Here is a 19,628-nt window from a genome sequence, read left to right as displayed (position 1 = left end):
CACGCACTATAGCGAAACTCCCAGAACCAATAGATGCAAAATAACCCCTTAACAACCCTTCAGCATCACCCTAGGTTTTTCAACATACACATCCATCTTCTGATGCTAACCCCACAGCTGGTGTAATGGGGTGAAAAGCTCTATATTGGTCTGATTCGACTCTTACACCCAATTCCAACTGAAGTTCCAATACTATTCTGCAATTTAGAAAACTCAAGGAGCTCATTTTTGTTGATTGCTCTCTATACAGACTTTATTTTTGGGTGAATTATTTCCACATGATTTTAAAAACTCTTGACAGGTCATAGCTGTTTTGGCAGCACGAGGGGGACCTACACAATATTAGGCAGGTGGTTTTAATGTTGTGGCAGATCGGTGTATATATATATGTATATATATATATATATACACACACACACACACACACATCTACAAACACAGGTTTATAAAGTTACATAAGGCATTCATAGAGCATCACAGGACACCCATTGAAGAGGCATTCATATATCTATATGAAGCAGAATTAAAAATAATTATTCATATTCAGGAGCTATGAGGCTGGTCAAGTTGTTAAATTCAGAACATGGATTGGCTTAAAATATGGACATTAACAGTGATCACATGCACAGTGCACAAACACATGCATGTAGATATACGCAGAACAGTAATCATGCATTGCACTGGACTCTGTATCATGTTGCTCATTTATGACAGTTTGTACAGAGCTCTCGTGGTGGAGCGATGAAGGACACACTTTGGCCTTTTTTTGTCTCACTCCCAAAGGCTTTTTTTCACTGATGGCTGAATCATTCGAGCCTCCTGCAGAGTTTAGTGAAAGTCCCCAGCGCTCCCCATGAGACTGACAAAAGTTTGTCTCTGAGAGAGTGGCCTGATTCTGTGGATCATTGTTGAATAGCTGCATCCGGTGATGTTGTCCACATGTACGTAGTGTGGGAGGTCTTCAGGGAGTCTTCTTACATACTGAGTTCAATAGATGTTTGCTGCACAAACCCTTCATCCCATTAAAATAATCACATACTGCCAAAAATAACTCCAACAGTCATCACGCTTTTTGAAACAGACTAGAGTTTTTGTTGTACTGTGTGGTAAATGGAGCATTTGGTTAACTGGTGCAGTACTTGTATGGCTTAGCTCACAGAGGTCTTTACCATCAAATTAGGCCATCATTCGTAAAGAGAATCAGACATCACAAACAAAGCAAATGACAACACTTAATTACCCTATGCTAAGATCACATCATACAAGTATTCCAACTTTTAAAACAAACAAAATTAGTTTCAAACAAAAAAAGAAGTGCATGCTGTTCAAAGCTTGTCAGCTTAGAAAATCCATGCACTTTTTTTGTTTGAAACTAAATCTTTGTGAATTGCTGATGTACTCAGTGAGGAAAGATGCCACCTACTGGAATGTGTGCTTTACTGCATGTAAAATTCCCCAGGGTTGTTGTCAATTTTCATTTGTTTTAAAGTTCCAGTTCAATTATGTTTACTTTCTAAAATCAGAAAAAGATACTGCTCAATCTTAGGCTTTAAATTTTTTTTTTAAAGAGGCTCTACAGAGCTCTCGGTTATTTTAATTAAAAAATAAAATAAAACAAAAATGAACATAGTTTCTGTTTGTGATGATACAGAGCAGATTTGAGACAGACAGTTATTTGAAATATTTTAACCCTTTAAATACCTGTACAATTACTGCATGTCACTGACCATTATAATAAACATTTATTTTAACATATACTCAGAACAAAAGGTGTTATTTCAAATTTGTATGTTTAAGTTAGAAATGTTTTTTGTTTTCCTTTATTCTCAGGAATCTGCAAGAGAGTCTTTTCAAGTTTTACAGCATATAAATAGTTAAATTACTTAAAATGAATACTCATCCTAGGTGTGGTAGGCAGATCTATTGAGTGCATTTGGTTGGTATTTTGGCCTGTCTATTTTTTCTTTGGTTCACTGACGTTTAGTTAATAAAATTAATTGCTCTACTCTCTAAATCATAATTGCTCTACTAACCATATCACAACATGTGTGACCACAAGCTGATGAACACAATCAGAAACAGCATTTAAAAAACACAGTGGTGTTAGAAAGAAAGAAAGATAGCTTTCATAAGTGTAACAGAGAAGTTATCTCTATCATCCTGACATTTGGTAGCAGACCTAAGTGGAAGCTGGGTGCATAACTGTAGTATATGCAAATTACAAACAATGCTTCAAAAACAATGGAATAAACACATAAATGTGAACTAAGAATGAGTTATCAATTAAATAAATGTGTATTGTCAACAAGTATTTGAAATTAATTACAACAATTGTAACTATTTATTTATTTGCAAAGCAGCTGTTGTAGTGTGTCTCATAGTGATTTTTCACGCACCCCCTAGTGGCAAATACTGGGATAACCAGAGGAATGATAAATTCTGAAAATTAGCACAGTGATTTGCAGATTATACACAACTCCAGTTTTGACATACTTTTCAGAGAGTGAACACAAAATGCCTTTACACACCTTACCATATTGACTATACCACAATGAGCCTGTGTTTGTACTGTATGTCCCACCATTTATCTGGAGAAAATGAGAGAAAATTAGAGCTGAGGTGGATATAGAACTAGAGACCCCCTCAGAGGCCCCGCCCCCACCCTGAGACCCATGTTGATTGGCAGGACCCCATGTCTTGGTTCAGTACAGACAAGCAGATGGCTGAACTGAGAGAGCTGGCACTGGAGTAACAGTGTAGCCATATTGCTCTGTTGAATGACAGCTTCAGGGGTCCAAATTGATAAGCAATATAAATAATATAAGACAATATAAACAAATAAACAAATAAAAATACACAGAGCATAAGGTCCGTTACTGTAAGATGCTGTCCCAGAGCACATTCCAGTGGTTTGACATACGGGAGTTTAGAATTAATTTGAGGGGTCAGGCGTGGAGCTGGATGAGCTGTGCAGGGGAATCTCAGGGTGAAGAGGATCAGCTCAACCTGTCCCCTCACAGGGGTCTGGGGAAGGAGAGTGTGCTCAGAAACAGAATCCCAGCATAGGAAAAGAGAGAGCCTGTTCACACGAAGGGATGATGACTACCTCATGACAAGAGTCCAGAAGCAAGAAGGCTACGCACGGGCAGAGTCTAGCTTCCTGAATACAGAAATGGCTGAGCCCACCACGTGCTGCCAATCATTGACTTGACTGAAGGAATCAAAATTATTTGCTGAACAGAACAATCTTTTGTTTGGTTAAAACAAAAGAAAACACACAACTCTGTGTTATAACATTATTTGTTTTGGGGTTTTTTGTTTGTTTGTTTGTTTTTTTAAACCAAATGGCAGCATGTGCATTTGTAGTGGAAGTAATCTATAGGGGTGACATAGCTCAGGAGGTAAGAGTGGTTGTCTGGCAGTCGGAGGGTTGCCGGTTCGATTCCCCACCCTGGGCATGTCGAAGTGTCCCTGAGCAAGACACCTAACCCCTAATTGCTTTGGTGAATTCGAGGCATCAATTGTAAAGCGCTTTGGATAAAAGCACTATATAAATGCAGTCCATTTACCATTTAATCTAAATAAACAGGTGCAGTGAATGATAATAATTTAAATAGATGGTGGCAATCTGAATATTCAGCATTTACCATCAGACAAAAAAAGTCAACATGTAAACAGATCAGTACTCTGCTGTTTTGGTGCTTATGTGGCCTGCCAATGCCTGGGTGTTTTTTTTAAACTTTATTATACAACCGCCATTTTGAAATGTTGTTGTTTAAATTGCCCAATAGTGGATGCATTATACATACAAATGTGCCTGTTAATCAGTCACAGGAGCACAGGCTGATTTACAGAGAGATTGTGAAAGGTCAAACCCTGCAAAATGTTCACTTTCTATTGTACTCACGAACATGACAGACAATATTGTCTTGAGCCCTGCGGTTATGAAGACAACTTCCTGTTGCTGCTGCTAGTATCTTTCAAGCCCAGCATCAACTTTCCGCGTCCTACCATAAAGGCAGACTTCCCCTCGGTCACATGAGTTATTAACACAATACACGGGTGTTAGCAGTCAAAACTGAGCCTGAAATCTTTTTTCAATTTAAAAATGAGCACCCAACGTAGGCTACTAACAAAAAAAATTATTATTAATGTAAGCCGTACTTCAAACATAAAGAAGAACATCATACTGAGAACAGTGGGCATAAATAGCACAGTTAAATTCAGCTTGTGGTTTATGTGGAGTTGATTTCTTTTTACTTTCTCTTTTTTGCATGAGTGAAACCATTATCTGTACTTTTAAGTGTTTGTGCTGTACGTAGCTCAGACTTAAAGTCTGCAAATGGTTCTTCATTTGGCTGCATGCGTATTAACCTTTGCGCCAGTACTATGCAAGTGATGCCCTGGCGGCCAAATGCGGCCCATCATAGATGTACTCTTTGCCCTCTGAATGCAGTATGTTCAGGTCCCATAAAGGTCCGCATTTGCACGTCAGCATACCTCACCAGAGACAGACCTATAGGTACTACCCACGCTAATATTTTTTAATATAATATTTTTAAATACATATTATTCATAAATTGCTTTAGAAATAGTATGTGACAAATATGTGGCCCATATCCATTATTTAAAAACCATCTGTGTAATACTGAAAGCTGTCGGGATTTTGGTTCCTTTTTAACACAGCACTAATAGCCCACCACAACCAAAAAAAAAAATCAGAGCAGCTTCCTAAAAAAATCATGGGTTGGACATTTCCAAACTATATATTTCATAATAATATACTAATGTAAATTGCATAGTGTATGTTCATCCCTCTCACATGTTGTAAGGGTTGTTGAGTTGTATTAGGAGCCATGGACTGCCAGCTTCACTAACACTAGGCTGAAAGATGACACATTGATCTGACCTGATGGGTTTTTCTGTGCCTTGTTTTCTTTGGTCGGTGTATGCTGTGAAGCGGATTGTGACAAATTCTTCGGGAAAAGTGCCGATTAAATTATTTTTGATTGATTGAAAAAGCTGTCCTTGGAAAAAACAAAACGCGGATCAAAGCAGTGCTTCTAACACTGCTAGCCAAATGGGATGTTGTATAAAGTTTGTTATGTTAACAAATTTTAACCCAAATTCCATAACTTGGAAGAAAATGGCAATGTCGAAAGTACCTAACGTAATCACTTTGGAAAACACTAATGAACTGGCAGCGGGCTGTAGAACAACACTTCACTAAGATTACCTGTGCGTAACAATGAACATGTTCAATGGTTCAGATAGGCTATTTCTTAATAACGTGCCCCTCGGTTCCCACTAACGAAGTTACTGCAAGAATGCGGGGTTCTTCTGAATGACCCAACTTCCTTTTGCTGTCCGATGGGGAAACCCCAAGAAACTGGACAAAGCTGGCCATCGGAGAGTGAAGAAATGTCGCGTAACGTACGTTTTAATGGCACGAGTTGCTAAAATTAGAGATTAGCGGGAAAGGCGGATCACCGGCTTTCATAAAACAGTCACTAATGTGACGCCTATGGGCAGTTTTCACTCCACCCAGAAAATGCAAAGTCGGAGAAAACTTTCTTCCTCCTTTGAACTCTTCTGCCCAGAGTTGTGTAGTTGTGCGAGCAGCGCAGCTATATATAACACGTCTTATCTGTTTAGAAGAAAAAAGTGTGCGATATATCTCGCGCGGGAGAAAGTAGAAGAAGAAGTAGGCGAAAGCGTGAAGGCAATCGACATGCCAGGGCGAATCTAAGTTATTCGTGTAACTTTCACAAGCTGTCCTGCATCATGAGGCGACCACAGTCAGTCGAAACGGTGTCTTTAAAGACACTTCTCGTTATGCTCGTATTTTTGAAGGTAAGTGTCAATTTAAGTAGCTAATTGTATTATTTACAGATTCACAGTTATCTTTTCATGTAGTGTATTGTTGTTCTTATTTTGAGAGTACATCGTACAGTAGCCTCGCACCTGTTGTTGCAGGTAACTGTGTAGCCACTGATGTCCGCCATCCAAGGCATCGCTGCTTTCCAGATATTTTTGCTGAACCATACAATTGTATTTTTTAAAACAGATTTTATCTAATGTAGAGAAAGGTTAATCAGGGGAACTGTCGTAGCATACTCACAGGTGTTGCATATTTTATATCTTTTTACTGAAATAATACCGACGCTGTTGTCAGGCTGTACCCTGTGTTCGTGCGATATTGTTTTTATTTGTATTTACTTTGATTCGTGTTTATTCGTGTAATAATAAAAATAAAAAAAATCAGTCCTTTAAATAGGTCTACATAATTCTCTACATTTCTGTAGAGGAACCTTGGGGTTTTTAATTTTATTTTTTGAAAACTTTAATTTGCCTTTATGCACTTTGAATTAGGTTTGCGTGTAATTTCTAGACTTTTTTCCACAAACCTGGAAATCTACTAAGTTTTATGCATTGCAGTTGTCTGGGTTTAACACAAAACTGCTGTCCTACTGTAACTGCTAGGCCTCGTTGATTAAACATAAGTGACCGTAAGTGGACTATTTGCCCAAAATGAAGCAATAGTACAAGGAAGTGAAAGATAATATGTTATTTGTTAACTATATTAACGGTTGTTTCCTGCATTTTTGATGAAACTTTAATCACATTTATGACTGTCCATGGTTGTTATTGGCTTTACATGTTAGCTGTGTGTACAGAACTTGCAACCACACGCACAGTACTGGTCCAGAATCGGTCTATATGGGTACCTGAATAGAGGCAGAACTTTCAATTTGAATGAAAGTTGTTGAGTCCAGTTTGTGCCTTAATTTAGGTGCCAATTTTAACTTCTGTGATGTGTTCTTTCAAGATCAGAGATCTGCTGAGTTACTGAAGGTTCTGTAGTCTGTCTTTGCTGCAGAGGCCAGTTAGGGCCGGTTTGGCTGTTTGGGCTCAGTGTCATGAAGAAGACATTACATTTACTGTGCGATTCCTGTACCTGAAATAATGTTACACAAACATGTTTTGACAGGTTTGTATTATTCTTTTAAGGGATTTTAAGGAAAGTAGCTGTTGGGTGATAACTTTTAAAAAAAATTATTTATTTATTTTTACCATATCGTGTTACTACATTTCATTTTGGACTGATGCTTGGCTGAGGCCATTCTTACAAATGGTCTTACAATTCAAAAAAGGAGAACATTCTTGTCATAATTATGAATGATTTTATAGGTGTTATTGACAGTAGCTCATCACAGCAATACAATGACAATTCAAATAACTGCATCATGGAGCAGCTATGCTTTATAATTTTATCTTCACGATCTGGACCATGTGTCAGACATACCTGCACACTGTACAGTCCTCAAATGCTCTCAGTCAGTGACTGTTTTTCTTTCTTCAGCCCGTACATTACTACCGGAGGTAGCTAGCACCACCTGGAAGGAAAGTGCAACGCTAACTGACAAAGACTGTTGACACCTAGCGTGTTGGAACTACTGTAATGTGGTGGTAGCTACATGAGCTCTGGCTGACTTAAGACTAGTTGATTACCCGCCTTACCCCTAGTTCATTCACAACGATAAGAGGAGACCTTGAGTGCTCAATGTCCAGGAAGAATTTTCTCCCCCCCCCCTTGCTACCTGCAGTTACTGTTGTAAGGATTAAATGACCCGTAAAGCTCAAATGTTGCTGTAGTAAGGGCTAAAGGTGGCCATAGCAAGGGCTAAAGTGGAGAAATTCTGTGAACTAATGAAGGAACTGAAGACTGCATTTCCTAGAGAAGTGGGACAGTGGTCTCAGCTGACCCTAGCTGTGGCATCAGATGAACCGTAACCGCGAAAGTGCAATCCAGAACGAAAACTTGGGCGTTACCCCTGTGGTGGGCCTGGCAGTGCGTGCAAAGTAACTTTCACCATTGATTTTCATGCAGCAATTATGGCAGCCCAGGAAAGTACATTGGTTTGCATATAAATGACCTGACAGTGAGTGGGTTTCAGCCGGTCTGTTTGAGGGTAGATGATAGCCCGTAAACTTTATTAATGAGGGGAAAATACTGACGTGTATATCAGCTCATCGCTGTGGTATCTCGGAACAAGGAAGCGTCTCTTTTCCTTATTCCGTCTGAAAAGGCTTCCACCCGCCACTTTTCCTTTGGCCCCGGCAGTTTGTGCCTTTTCAGAAGGGGCCTTTGTGAGAACACAGCACTGTCTTGCTGAACACAGGGGATGACATCTATTGTCCCTGAAATCTGTTTGATTTCAAAAATCTCTTTCAGTCATTGGGCCTCATTCACGAAACGTGTGTGCGATCTTATTTGTTCGGCATTCAACATTTTTTTTCTTATCTGTATTTGTTCATGGCTGTTATCTTATTCTAATCACATGAACATGTTTGCGCATAAAATTTACAAGCATTCAGCATTCATCATCTCATATACCTGGGTTATGCGCAAAAACAAAGGTCTGCACATGTGTCATGAATCCCATATCGGTTTTTCATAGGAACTTTTATAAGAACAAAAGTAAGAATAATTTAAGAAAAATTTTGTGAATATTATAGGCCCACTGAATACAAAGCATCCTTGCGCTCAGTTCTTTGCCTATGTCTGAGGTGTGAGAAAAGCGTTCTGTGTCCCACTGGCCCTTGTTGTAACGCTGCAGGCGACCTGCGGAAGTGAGATTTCTGAAAGTGCTGTTGTTCGCTCTGTGTCATGGCCGATACTGCCCCGTGGAGCCCTAGCGAACGCCGCTCAGAGGCTGAGCTTATGAATGCTCTCCTCTGTTTCTGTGTGGAGACGTAATTGAAGCTTGTGGAGTCACAAAGAAGGATTTCAGCGCTGCTTGCGACCGGACGGTCAGCTGCATATCGGAAGCTGTCTCGTTCAGGGGCTCAGGAACGTCACACCGCAGTCAGGTGAATGCTCAGTTGTCGGTGGCGTAAGAGCGAGTGAAATTCGGTAGGAAGGTATCACTGAATTTTCGCCTTCATGGGAGAATGGAAATGGAGGCGACATGATACAGGCACGTTTCCAGGACAGGTGTGGCGCTAACTCACGTGCACCTGTCTCCCCAGCCATCAGCCTTCAGTCACGCCACAACTTTTCTCTTTTTCAGATGTGCTGATCTGCCCATTGCAGATACGCACTTTTTACAGACCGTTCACCAGAAAAAGAATTCTGCAAAAGATGTTAATTATAGATGGAACGTTTCCTTCTCGGTTAATCGGTTTAAAATGTGCTCACAGTTAGCTATATCAAGAGCATTTCCGTGCCTTGTCTTGAGAGTGGGGAAATGCAACTGAAACCTACTGAAGGGGGGTTAGCAGGGTTGGCTCAGGGGGAGGGGGGATGGGGGGGTGTTATGGGCTGTGGAGGGGAGGGGGGATGGGGGGGTGTTATGGGCTGTGGAGGGGAGGGGGGATAGGGGGTGTTATGGGCTGTGGAGGGGAGGGGTGGAAGCAATGGAACATTGCCTTTAAAATGAGTTGCTGGTTGACTTCATACCTGTTGACCAGGGCACATGCAAATGAGAATATGTGGTTTTTCCAGTGCTGAACGGGTTCATTATCGTCAGCAGATGACTGTTGGTTCATCAGGGATAGCAGGAGGAGACGATGAAGATGATGATGGAAGTGTATCAGCCTCTTCCTTAGTGATGAGGATCATTGTGAAAGGTCAACATTGCCCTGTCCAGGGAAATTTGTGTTATTTCAGAACAGACATCGACTTCAGGGTTTGCCTTTTTTGCAAAGTATCAAGTAAATGCATAGACATGGAAGTTAATTCATATCATTGTGTTTGTGCATGCACGTATTGTGCCCATGCTTATGTGTATGTATTGTGAATGTGCATATGTGTGTGTGTATGTGTGTACATGTGTGCGTGTGCGTAGTTCTATATGAGCTGCTGTCCTGTACTCTTGCTCAGTATTCTGATATAAGTATCAGAGTTGGAGTCAAGACCCCTCAGGACCAATACCCAGACCAAGAATAGCCACTTTCATCAATCCTAGACAACAAAATTATGAAAAATTGAAAATTACAAAAAATATTTATTTTAAAAATTATAATTTTAAAAACAATAATTTTTATTTTAAAAATTACATTAAAACTAGGGATCTGATGTTTTACAATTTAATCTAAATTACAAGCATGGGTACTTTTATTATTGTTATAATAATAATAATATTATTATTATTATTATTATTATTATGCCTGAAGCCCATTTTACATACATCAGCACAGCCGCTTAAAGGCAATTACTATGTATGCAGTGGCAAAGTTACGGCACAGACTAGTAGTGGAGTGGAGTGATTGTTATTTTGAGCAGTGTTCCTCAACCCTGATCCTGGAGACCCACTGCCCTGCATGTTTTAGATGTCTCCCTGCTCCAACACACCTGATTCAAATGAATGGGTCGTTATCAGGCTTCTGCAGAGCTTGATGACGACCCATTCATTGAATCAGGTGCGTTGGAGCAGGGAAACATCTAAAACATGCAGGGCAGTGGGTCCCCAGGACCAGGGTTGAGAAACGCTGATCTTGAGCATGCTGGTGAGAGAGCTTGGTCTTGCCCCAAGATCATATGCTAAGACTGAGACTCAGACTGAGTCTCAAACCGAGCATTTAAGGGTTGAGACTAAGATCCATACTAAAACCAAGATTATGTGACCTTGAGAAGTCTCCAGTCCAAGACAATGCGATTCAATTCCTCTTTGGTCATAGTCTATTCTTTGACAGTTTTTCTTTTCTTGGATGTTTTAATCAGTATACGCCATTGCAGTCAATGGTGGAACTGGTAATTGTGGCAGATATTCCTCTGCCATTCTTGTTTTTTATTCAAGGCTACTAGCTAGCAATAGCACAATTTCTGCGGTATCTCTACCCTGACAGCGCAGTGAACGCACAACATAATTAACAGGCAAAGAGCTGACTTGATTGGTTGTTAAGATTCAGGCATGGTGAAATTTTGAATGGCTGCTTTCAGAGCCTGTGACAGTCAGAGAGAATAGATTTTTGTTTTTCTTAGAACTTATTCATTCATATCAGTTGGAATGTGAAGGAAATTTACCCAAATATGAACAAAAGTGATTTTTCTAAAAGAATATAATATTGAATTAAGATGTCCTGTGCGTTGCAGTTGAATGAACTTTCACACTTTGCCCGTCAGGGCAATTTAATGATGGGGAGGAGTTAGGGCTTGCAGCTTTTTATCGAGGCTTAAAGCAGCCTACTTACAGTCCAGTCCTTTCTTTTTGGGAACGCGTGGGCCATTGGGGAGTCAAATCCATATTATATTCCTCATGCAAATGGCTACTTTGCAGTGTACTGTGTTTTTGCATGTACTTTTAAGCGGTCATGACCGAAATCCAAACGGGAAGCAGAGGGGGTGGGGTCGGGGGGGGGTGACTGGTTCCAGTTCCGCCTGATAAGGATCTGCTGTTAGTCACTGCAGTCAGCTGAAGCCTGCAGAGCAGCTCGGCCAGCGAACACCAGCCCTGATTTCCATAGGTCCAGATCGAGCTGCAGATAGGAGGGGGTGGGCGGGGCCGCGGGGCAGAAGCTGGAGCAGGAATTTGTGCCCCCCCCCCCAAATGCTCCTTAAGCAGAGGGGGCAGGCGGAGGCCGCTCCCATCATTCCCGCTGTGATTGATGCCATGGATAAATGCCAGTCATGTGTTAGGCTGCTGTCCAGAGAGCTTGACTGCACAGTGCCATCATGCCCACGCTAGTGTTTTAAATGGGACTTTTGACCCATCGGCCTAAAATCAACAGTTACATTTTTTTTTACAATAAATGAATAATTAACTGTGATCTACTAACATAGTTGTGTTGGATTCATTAGCCAAATACTGTATGTCCACTTATAGACTGATTGTTAAGTTGTGTAGGCTTCTGGGTACAGTACTAACACATATCCCTACAAGTACACTACTTGGCCAAATGTATGTGGACACCCCTTCTAATTATTAGGTTTGGTTACTTCAGCCACACCCTTTGCTAACAGTTGCATCAAATCAAGCATACAGCCATGCAATATCCATAGACAAGCATTAGCAGTAGAGTGGGTCTTACTGAAGAGCTCAGTGACTTTCAATGTGGCACTGTCATAGGATACCACTTTTCCAACAAGTCAGTTAGTCAAATTTCTGCCCTGCTAGAACTGCCAGGGTGAACTGTAAGTGCTGTTATTGTGAACTGGAAATGTGTAGGAGCAACAACAGCTCAGCCATGAAGCGGTAGGTCACACAAGCTCACAGAACAGGACTGGAGTGCTGAAGCACGTAGCACGTGAAAATCGTATATGGCGTTGATTGCAACACTCACGCCTGCCAGTTCCACACTGCCTCCGGAAGCAACGTTAGCACAAGAACTGCTCATCAGGAGCTTCATAAAATTTGGCTCTTGTGGCTCAATGTCCTCTTGTGGCTCATCATGTTCCATAATCTAGTGGAGGTTGTTACAGCATAAAGGTGGGCCAACTCCGTATAAATGTCCATGGTTCTGGAATGAGATGTTCAGCAAGCATGTTCAACAACATGGGTGTGATGTTTGGGTGTCTAACTGCAGTCTCCAAATGATATAGTATATAGTTCTTCAGAAATGTATCACCTATAATGTGATATATAAGATTTCATTCAGTGTACTGTGAAGTTGTCCACACAAAGCAATGTATCAGGAGAGCTCTGTGCATCATAAGTCAAAGTTCTGACGGCTAGACAGTACATGCAATGATTTGTGTGCATTAGTTGGACGCCATACGGTACCCTTGATGCTGGGTGTGGTTGTCCTCTTTTATTTGTGCTAAATGCGAGATCAAATCAGGGGTGCAGTTCAGAACCCCCAAGGGTGGGTATTTGAAAGATCCTCTGTATGTTATCAGGATTTTCTTGGGTGTGCAGAGAATTATGAGGATGTTATTTTAGTCCTAAAGAATGGATTCTTTCTGAAAGGGCTTGAGGAACACAGTCAAAGGAAATTAGGAATTCAAGCCATTAAGTGAAAGAGAAAAAAAACAGTGTTGTATTTGGACTGAAGCCAGTGCCTCTTTGAAGTAACAGTGTGATGAAATGACTGAAGATGCAGCTGCCCTCAGGGCGTGCAGTAAAGACAGTGAAACTGTTCATTTTTACATGTAGACCCTGTGGATTCTCTTCAATTTCAGGAGCTGCAGTCCCTGTTTCATTAGTGGCTCAGACACCAGTTCTATGTGTGCACACTGTGGCTCATACAACGGGGAGAGAAATGGGGTCTGTTGAGCTGCACACCCTGTTTCAGGGATGCATGTAAGATGCATGAAGGAAAGATTCTGACATACAGGTAGCTTCCAGGACACTGGTGGTATTTGAGCAGCAAACACAGGAAGTGTTTTAAGCTGTGTGTTGTGAAAGGTTGTTAATGAGGTGGTAGGGCTCTGGAGCAATTTAACTTGTCATACCGCAGGCTATAGTCATGAAGCGGTCCCTGAGGGAACAGCTCTTATCTGCAGAGTCAGAGTGGGTGGAGCAGGTCCTGGGGTTGCTAGAGCGTTAACCACAACATTACCACCACACTCGCTGTTGTGCTGCCGATGACATTAATGGTGTTTTTTTGGGTGTAGCTGCAGAGCACTGCTGTCCGCTGCCACATGAGCCTCTATGGTCTGATTCACCGGCCTGTTTGCCTCCATCCACATCTTCTGTCCTCCATCTATGTGTTTCTCTGCATCAGTCTTACTCTCTTTTCTTTCGTCTGCCTCTCTCTCCTTCCATCTGTCACCATCTGCATCTCTTTGCCTCCACCTGTTTCTCTTAGCCTCTGTTTGGCACATCTACTTCTACCTTCCAGATCTGTTTCTCTCTGAGCCTCCATCTTGCCTCCATGTGATGGTCTTCATATGCATTTTTCTTTTAAATAATACTTTATGTAGAGCTCATCTGCTAAGTACTAATGCTATCTTAATTATCGTTAAACAGATGTGAGTCAGTCTATAACATCTCAATGCTTCATTCATTTGCCTGTGGATAAGCCGGTCCATCAGTAATCCAAGTCCTTGATTGGCTAAAGTTTCCATGCACCTTGCTTCCAAAGGCCTAAATATGCTGCTTTTTGAATGGAATCCAGAAAAAGTCAGTGCAGCCATGCTGATCTGCAGTGTGAGGTGCCTGCTTTGTATGCTTGTATTTAGTGTTTAAATGAACAGCCTCTGTATCCCTCCATTTTCTATACCCCACCAATGTGGCATCAAGCCAAGGATAAATCATACATTTGTTTCCACATTGGATAAAATTGGTTTTTGGGGTAGTCAGGCAGTCAAGGGATCAGCCCCAGCATACCTCCACAAGATATTCAAGCCCTACATGCCAGCCAGATCCCTCCGTTCTGCTGCCTCAGGATGCCTAGCACCTCCCCCTCTTCGCACCTGCACTTCCAGAACACGTCTCCTGTCTGTTCTGGCCCCACGATGGTGGAATGACCTCCCCATGGAGGTCAGAACAGCTGAGACACTGACCCATTTCAAACGACGACTGAAGACTCACCTCTTCAGGCTGCACCTCTCCCCATCCCTCCCTACCCCCCTATAAATGACTGTAAGCTTAGGGTTGTAATTAGGCAGCTGTTTCGTAGGTGACTTAGGTACATTAACTGTCTTAACTGCTGCTTGTATTTCTTCCATAGACTGCGTTGTTGCCGTTCTCGTTGTGTTAGTGTTAATCAGTTTAACCTTCAGGGTCCAAGTTGAACTATGCGGTTGTTCCCTGCACTTGGACCGATACTTCTCTCTAGGGGTTTCGTCATACTTGTTCCTGGTTATGGTTATACACTTTGTTGTACGTCGCTATGGATAAGAGCGTCTGCCAAATGCCTGTAATGTAATGTGATGTAATGGGGTTGTTTGATTGCCTATGGGAAATGATCACTGTGACGTGCTGTGCGAAAACCATTTAAGTGGATAAAAGTGGATTGATCTCTTCTGACTGATTGGCAGTTTTCCGAAACTGAACCTTCTGTGATTTTGGCGTACTGTATTTTTACAATAGATGTTATGCAGTACATTTGTGTAAATGCTTGTTGTAATTCCATGAAAGTATGTATATTGAGAAAACTTCCTGTGACATTCTCCAGGCCTTTCCTGCGTTCTGCGCCTCAAAAGAGAAAAGTGAAAAAAAGTTCTTTAGGCAGGAAGCTGAGTTTGAGCACTGTGGTCTCTCCTTTCTAGTGCCCTTAGCTGATTACATCATGACCACCTTTAAATGTTCCGGATAAGCAGCTCACAAAGCAGACTGGAGTTTGACTAACACGCCCTGTTTTCTCCCTTGCTGGTAATATTGATTTTTTAAAAAGTGTTATTCTTATAATAATGTATGTTATTATTATAATAATTAGGATAACAAAGGAGGCAGAACATTTTTTTAAATTTTTCAGCAAATAATGAATTATTCTATACCAGATTGTTGTGTGCACAGGGCGTTAGGGCAGTGTAGCATTGAGGTATAGAGAGAATAGACCAGAGCGCACTATACCATAGAGATGCAAGAATGAATGTAGATTCGCAGTTCCGAGGAATGCAGGAATTTCCAGTCGTTTAATAGATGTTATTATTTTCAGTGGATGAGAAATGTACTTGCCTATGGCAACATACCAAGCAGCTCATGTAACTGCAGGCTTCCAATGGCACTTGATCAGAACTTCAGCAGTGTGTGACTCAGCTGACTCGAGTTTTACAGTTGTGGTATGCTTTTCTTAGAACAGCTTCCTCTCTGCACTGCATCAAATCTCCAGGGTGAATACATTTAATGGTCTGCTTGTACTATAGCAGCAAACCAAAATTATTATTATTATTATTATTTTTCAAAATGACTGCAGAGGTGTAGTAAGTAGTGCTGTGGGTGTTTAAGGACCTGCCTGAGGTAATATGCAAAGAGGGAAATGGAAGTGTGGAATTTGTAAGTTTTGACCTACTTGGTCAAAACTTACAAATCAGAGAGAAGACCAATGGCAACCAGCTCCTACAATTAGCAATCTGGAAGATTCTAGATAAACCAGCAGTTTGTTTATGCTGCAAATGCATTAACATTCCCTCCAAAGGCCAAGATAGTATGGGAGTCCCAGGGGTTTGCTGTGAAGATTGTGAGAACGAGCAGGCAATAGTCCACAGACACAGCTCTGGCCCCAAGAGGGTCAAATCACATCAATATTTATTCCACTGTAACGTTGCCATGGCGGCCAGGCCAAGACAGGTCACTCAGGGCCACAGAATAACCTTTTTTTTTGTTTGTTTCTCAAAACGTCTTGTGTCAAGAACAAAAAACATGAGGGAGCCACAGTGAGTAACTGTTTATATGCACAGGACGGTACACAGAAGTCACTTACAGCAAAGGCATGGTAGTTCTTGTGTTATTTGTCTAAAATACTGTAAACATAAGGACATGCTATAAATATGTTCAAGTCAACCAACACATACCTGTTTTGTCTTGATGAGCTGCATCACTATCCAGTTTTTCCCGTATTGTTGTATTTTCTATTGAGCTGGACTGCCCTGTCTGAACACTGCAAAATTTTCTGTAAATTGGGGCAATCTCTGAGAACCACATGCTGCCAGTCACCACATCTCTCACTTCGAGCACAGTTGTTGCAGGCTGACTGCTGGCAGTCAGGTTACGAGAAGAGTTGCTATTGTTCCATGAGGTGTGGAAAAACCCACAAAATCCCTCCCTCCCTGGGCAAGGTAATGCAACTCAATACGTGAGGCCTGCCAGCTACAGTGGGCACTGCCACAAGGATTTGAAACCACTACACTAAACCACTGCTTTTATAGGTTGAGCCATCTCATTAGACTCATGAAAGCACTTTTTTGTCAGTTTATACTATAGCAACAGTCTCAGCTCATGAATATTTTATTTTGCGCTCAGCACTGTTCGGTCCGTTTCCAGTGAGAAATAGTGGCACATCCATTTATTTGAGGGGTTTAGTACATGAAGCTGCTGACTCCCAACATCGGGGTTATCTTGGCCTTTACAGACAGTGGAATGGGTTATAATGAAATTTCTATTACAGGTATAAATACAGTTCACACCTGGAGGAAACAATAGGGCTTTAGTTAACCATGCACCATATCAGGTCTTTTGATGAGGTCTGTGACTCTACATTTGTTTTGCAAAATAAAATGCACACTTTTGGTAATAATATGAAAGAGGAAATACACCAGATTGAGGAAATCCAGTTTTACTACATTGTGGAAATTCAAATGATTTGAACAGAAGGTCCAGTGTTTGGCCACAATTAGTGGAAGGTGTATTTATCTTTATTATATCACTGTAAGGTGATTATTTTTGAAACCCTTCTCTTTCCCAGTGTTCATTTGGTTTTTCTCAGAAAAGAGAAGACGCATCATGGCTGTGTGGGTAGATGTAATAAATCAGTCCTGAGAGATGCTGAAATTTTATTTTCTCCTAACAGACGGGCAGTCTGTCAAGTCTGTCATGATGTTGGCTTGATACGCTTAACGCTGTACTAGCAAATAACTTAACACTATACTAAACACTTAATACGCTACTGAGTCTTTAACACGGCCCAGGATTTACTGCAGCTTTTGTGAGAGACACAACCTGAACACAAAACTATGAATTTTGTGGGGTCACACCCAGCTTAAAGAACAGGGTGTAGAATGAATAGCTTCACTACTTCTGTGCCTGCAGATGGAGAAATGGAAACTGGAGTGGAAGTGTGATGGAGAATGTTCTTATCTAGGGCTGGAGGTTGCACATTAGGATTTTTTAATGTTTACTATACAACTTTTGAATGTTATTTAATATTTCACGCGGGTTCAGTGATCATGTACCTAATTGAAATAATGAAATGTACGACTGGATTTGGTTTTATCCTTATTTGTCAATAATTCCGGTATATTTCAGTTTACTTCTTGTGCGATTTGTATTGGAAAACCAAATACCGTCATTAATATGAAAAATATCATGATGTGACCTTTTGGCCATATCGCCCTGCCCTGCTGTTATCAGAGTCTTAGACCCTTCTGGGTGCCCCGCCCTGGCCCTTCTGAGAGTACGCAGTGGGCCTGTGGAAGGAGGGTGGCAGCTGGGGCCGCTGTCAGAATGGGCTGGGAGGGACCGTGTTCCCTTTGAAAGGCAGGTCCCTGGAGGAGCTCGGGATGGTGGGTGGAGGGGAGGGTCTTCCTGCCACAGAATGCCAGGCCTGGGCTTTGGCTCTTCTGCACCGCCTGATAAGGGCTCACTCCAAGGAGCGTACACACACACACACACACACACATGAATGCGCACGGACACACACACACACACACACATACATGAATGTGCACAGATGCACACACACAAACGCACTCACACACACACACACACACACACATACATGAATGCACACGGACACACACACACATGCACACACACACATACATGAATGTGCACGCACACATACATGAATGCACACGGACACACACACACGCACACACACACATACATGAATGTGCACGGACGCACACACACACACACACACATCTATGAATGCACACAGAAACACCCACACATGCACACGAACACACACACACATGAACGCATACAGAGAGACACACAAAGTACACACACACACACAAATGCGCACAAACATACACATGCTACCACAGTGAACTGGTTCATTACATAATAGCACTGACAGGCACACTACAGCACTGAGCACCAGCCTTGAAGCTGCCCATTACTATAACACCATCAGGGACTTTCTTGTGTTTTTTCATACTAATGTGTCATTTACAAATTCACTCTAGAGATTAAATGTTTATGAGTACGAGTACAGCATACACACAAATATAACCACTTTAAATTTCAGGTTTTTGTACTTTGGCTGTACAGTTGAGATGGTCAGAGCTACAAAGAAAGGAGAAGAGCTTCTCGCAGTTTGACAGTTTTTTTTTTCTTATCTCTGTCTCATGTCCAGCCACAGCTGTGGTGTTAAACATGGTATGACAAACTCATCTGCTCTCACTTTGGCCTGAAATTCGACGTGTGAGTTGCTGTCTGTGTTGAACTGCAGTTCCTTGCATGCTCAGAATCACATTATTATTATTATTGGTTAACTGGGCATTGAGGGTTCAGCAACTCTGGTACGGGGAGGAGGGAGAGGTAGGGGACAAGCTGCTTTGACGCACAGCCCGTATTTGGCAGCTAAGTGGACCCTAAGTGGACCCCTCCATCTTCTTCCTTATTGCAGTGTTTTGTTTTCAGGACTTGTACGCAAGACAAGCAATGGAGGCCAGATAAAAACCGTGGCACAAAAAAATAAGAGTCACTTCCATTGCAGATCAAACCACACCCAAGAAAGTAATTTGTATTTGTATTGGGGGGCTTTTAAGAGGTTGATAGGACGTGTGGTGCTTCCTTTTTTTCCCCCGAAGTAACCTTCTCTCAAATTTGAATCTCCTTGGCCGTTGTTCTAAAGAGACACCGCTGTGCCACTCACGCCCACGCACCAGGAACTGTGCAGCTGATGTGCATGTACTCGTACATGTTGTGCTCCTCGTGTTATTTTCACCATTTTCACCAGTGTGAAAAAGGGTCCAGTATTTATGTAAAGCCAGTAATGGCCAGCTTCCAGAATGAGTCAGTATGTACAAGACACGGACATAAAACCGTTCATTAATAATCTACTATTATAAGGAT

The 19,628-nt window shown here is 41.6% G+C and overlaps 1 protein-coding gene across 13 annotated transcripts in view; it reads left to right on the top strand.

The window, feature by feature from the left end:
• The first annotated feature begins 5,409 nt into the window (after positions 1-5,409).
• LOC118227346 (receptor-type tyrosine-protein phosphatase eta-like) overlaps positions 5,410-19,628 on the top strand; it is a 43,139-nt gene continuing 28,920 nt past the window's right edge. For 3 of the 13 annotated variants that reach the window (XM_035417697.1, XM_035417693.1, XM_035417692.1), the window contains exon 1: positions 5,410-5,853. In XM_035417697.1, the coding sequence (XP_035273588.1) occupies positions 5,785-5,853 (69 nt within the window). In that variant the 5' untranslated portion in view covers positions 5,410-5,784. The remainder of the gene's footprint in view (positions 5,854-19,628) is intronic. The other 10 variants (XM_035417694.1, XM_035417695.1, XM_035417696.1 and 7 more) reach the window with 7 other exon arrangements.

This window comes from Anguilla anguilla, chromosome 5 (assembly GCF_013347855.1).
Source record: "Anguilla anguilla isolate fAngAng1 chromosome 5, fAngAng1.pri, whole genome shotgun sequence".
NCBI classification, from domain to species: domain Eukaryota; kingdom Metazoa; phylum Chordata; class Actinopteri; order Anguilliformes; family Anguillidae; genus Anguilla; species Anguilla anguilla.
The sequence above is the reverse complement of the archived record's forward strand: the minus strand, read 5'-3'. Positions and strand labels throughout refer to the sequence as shown.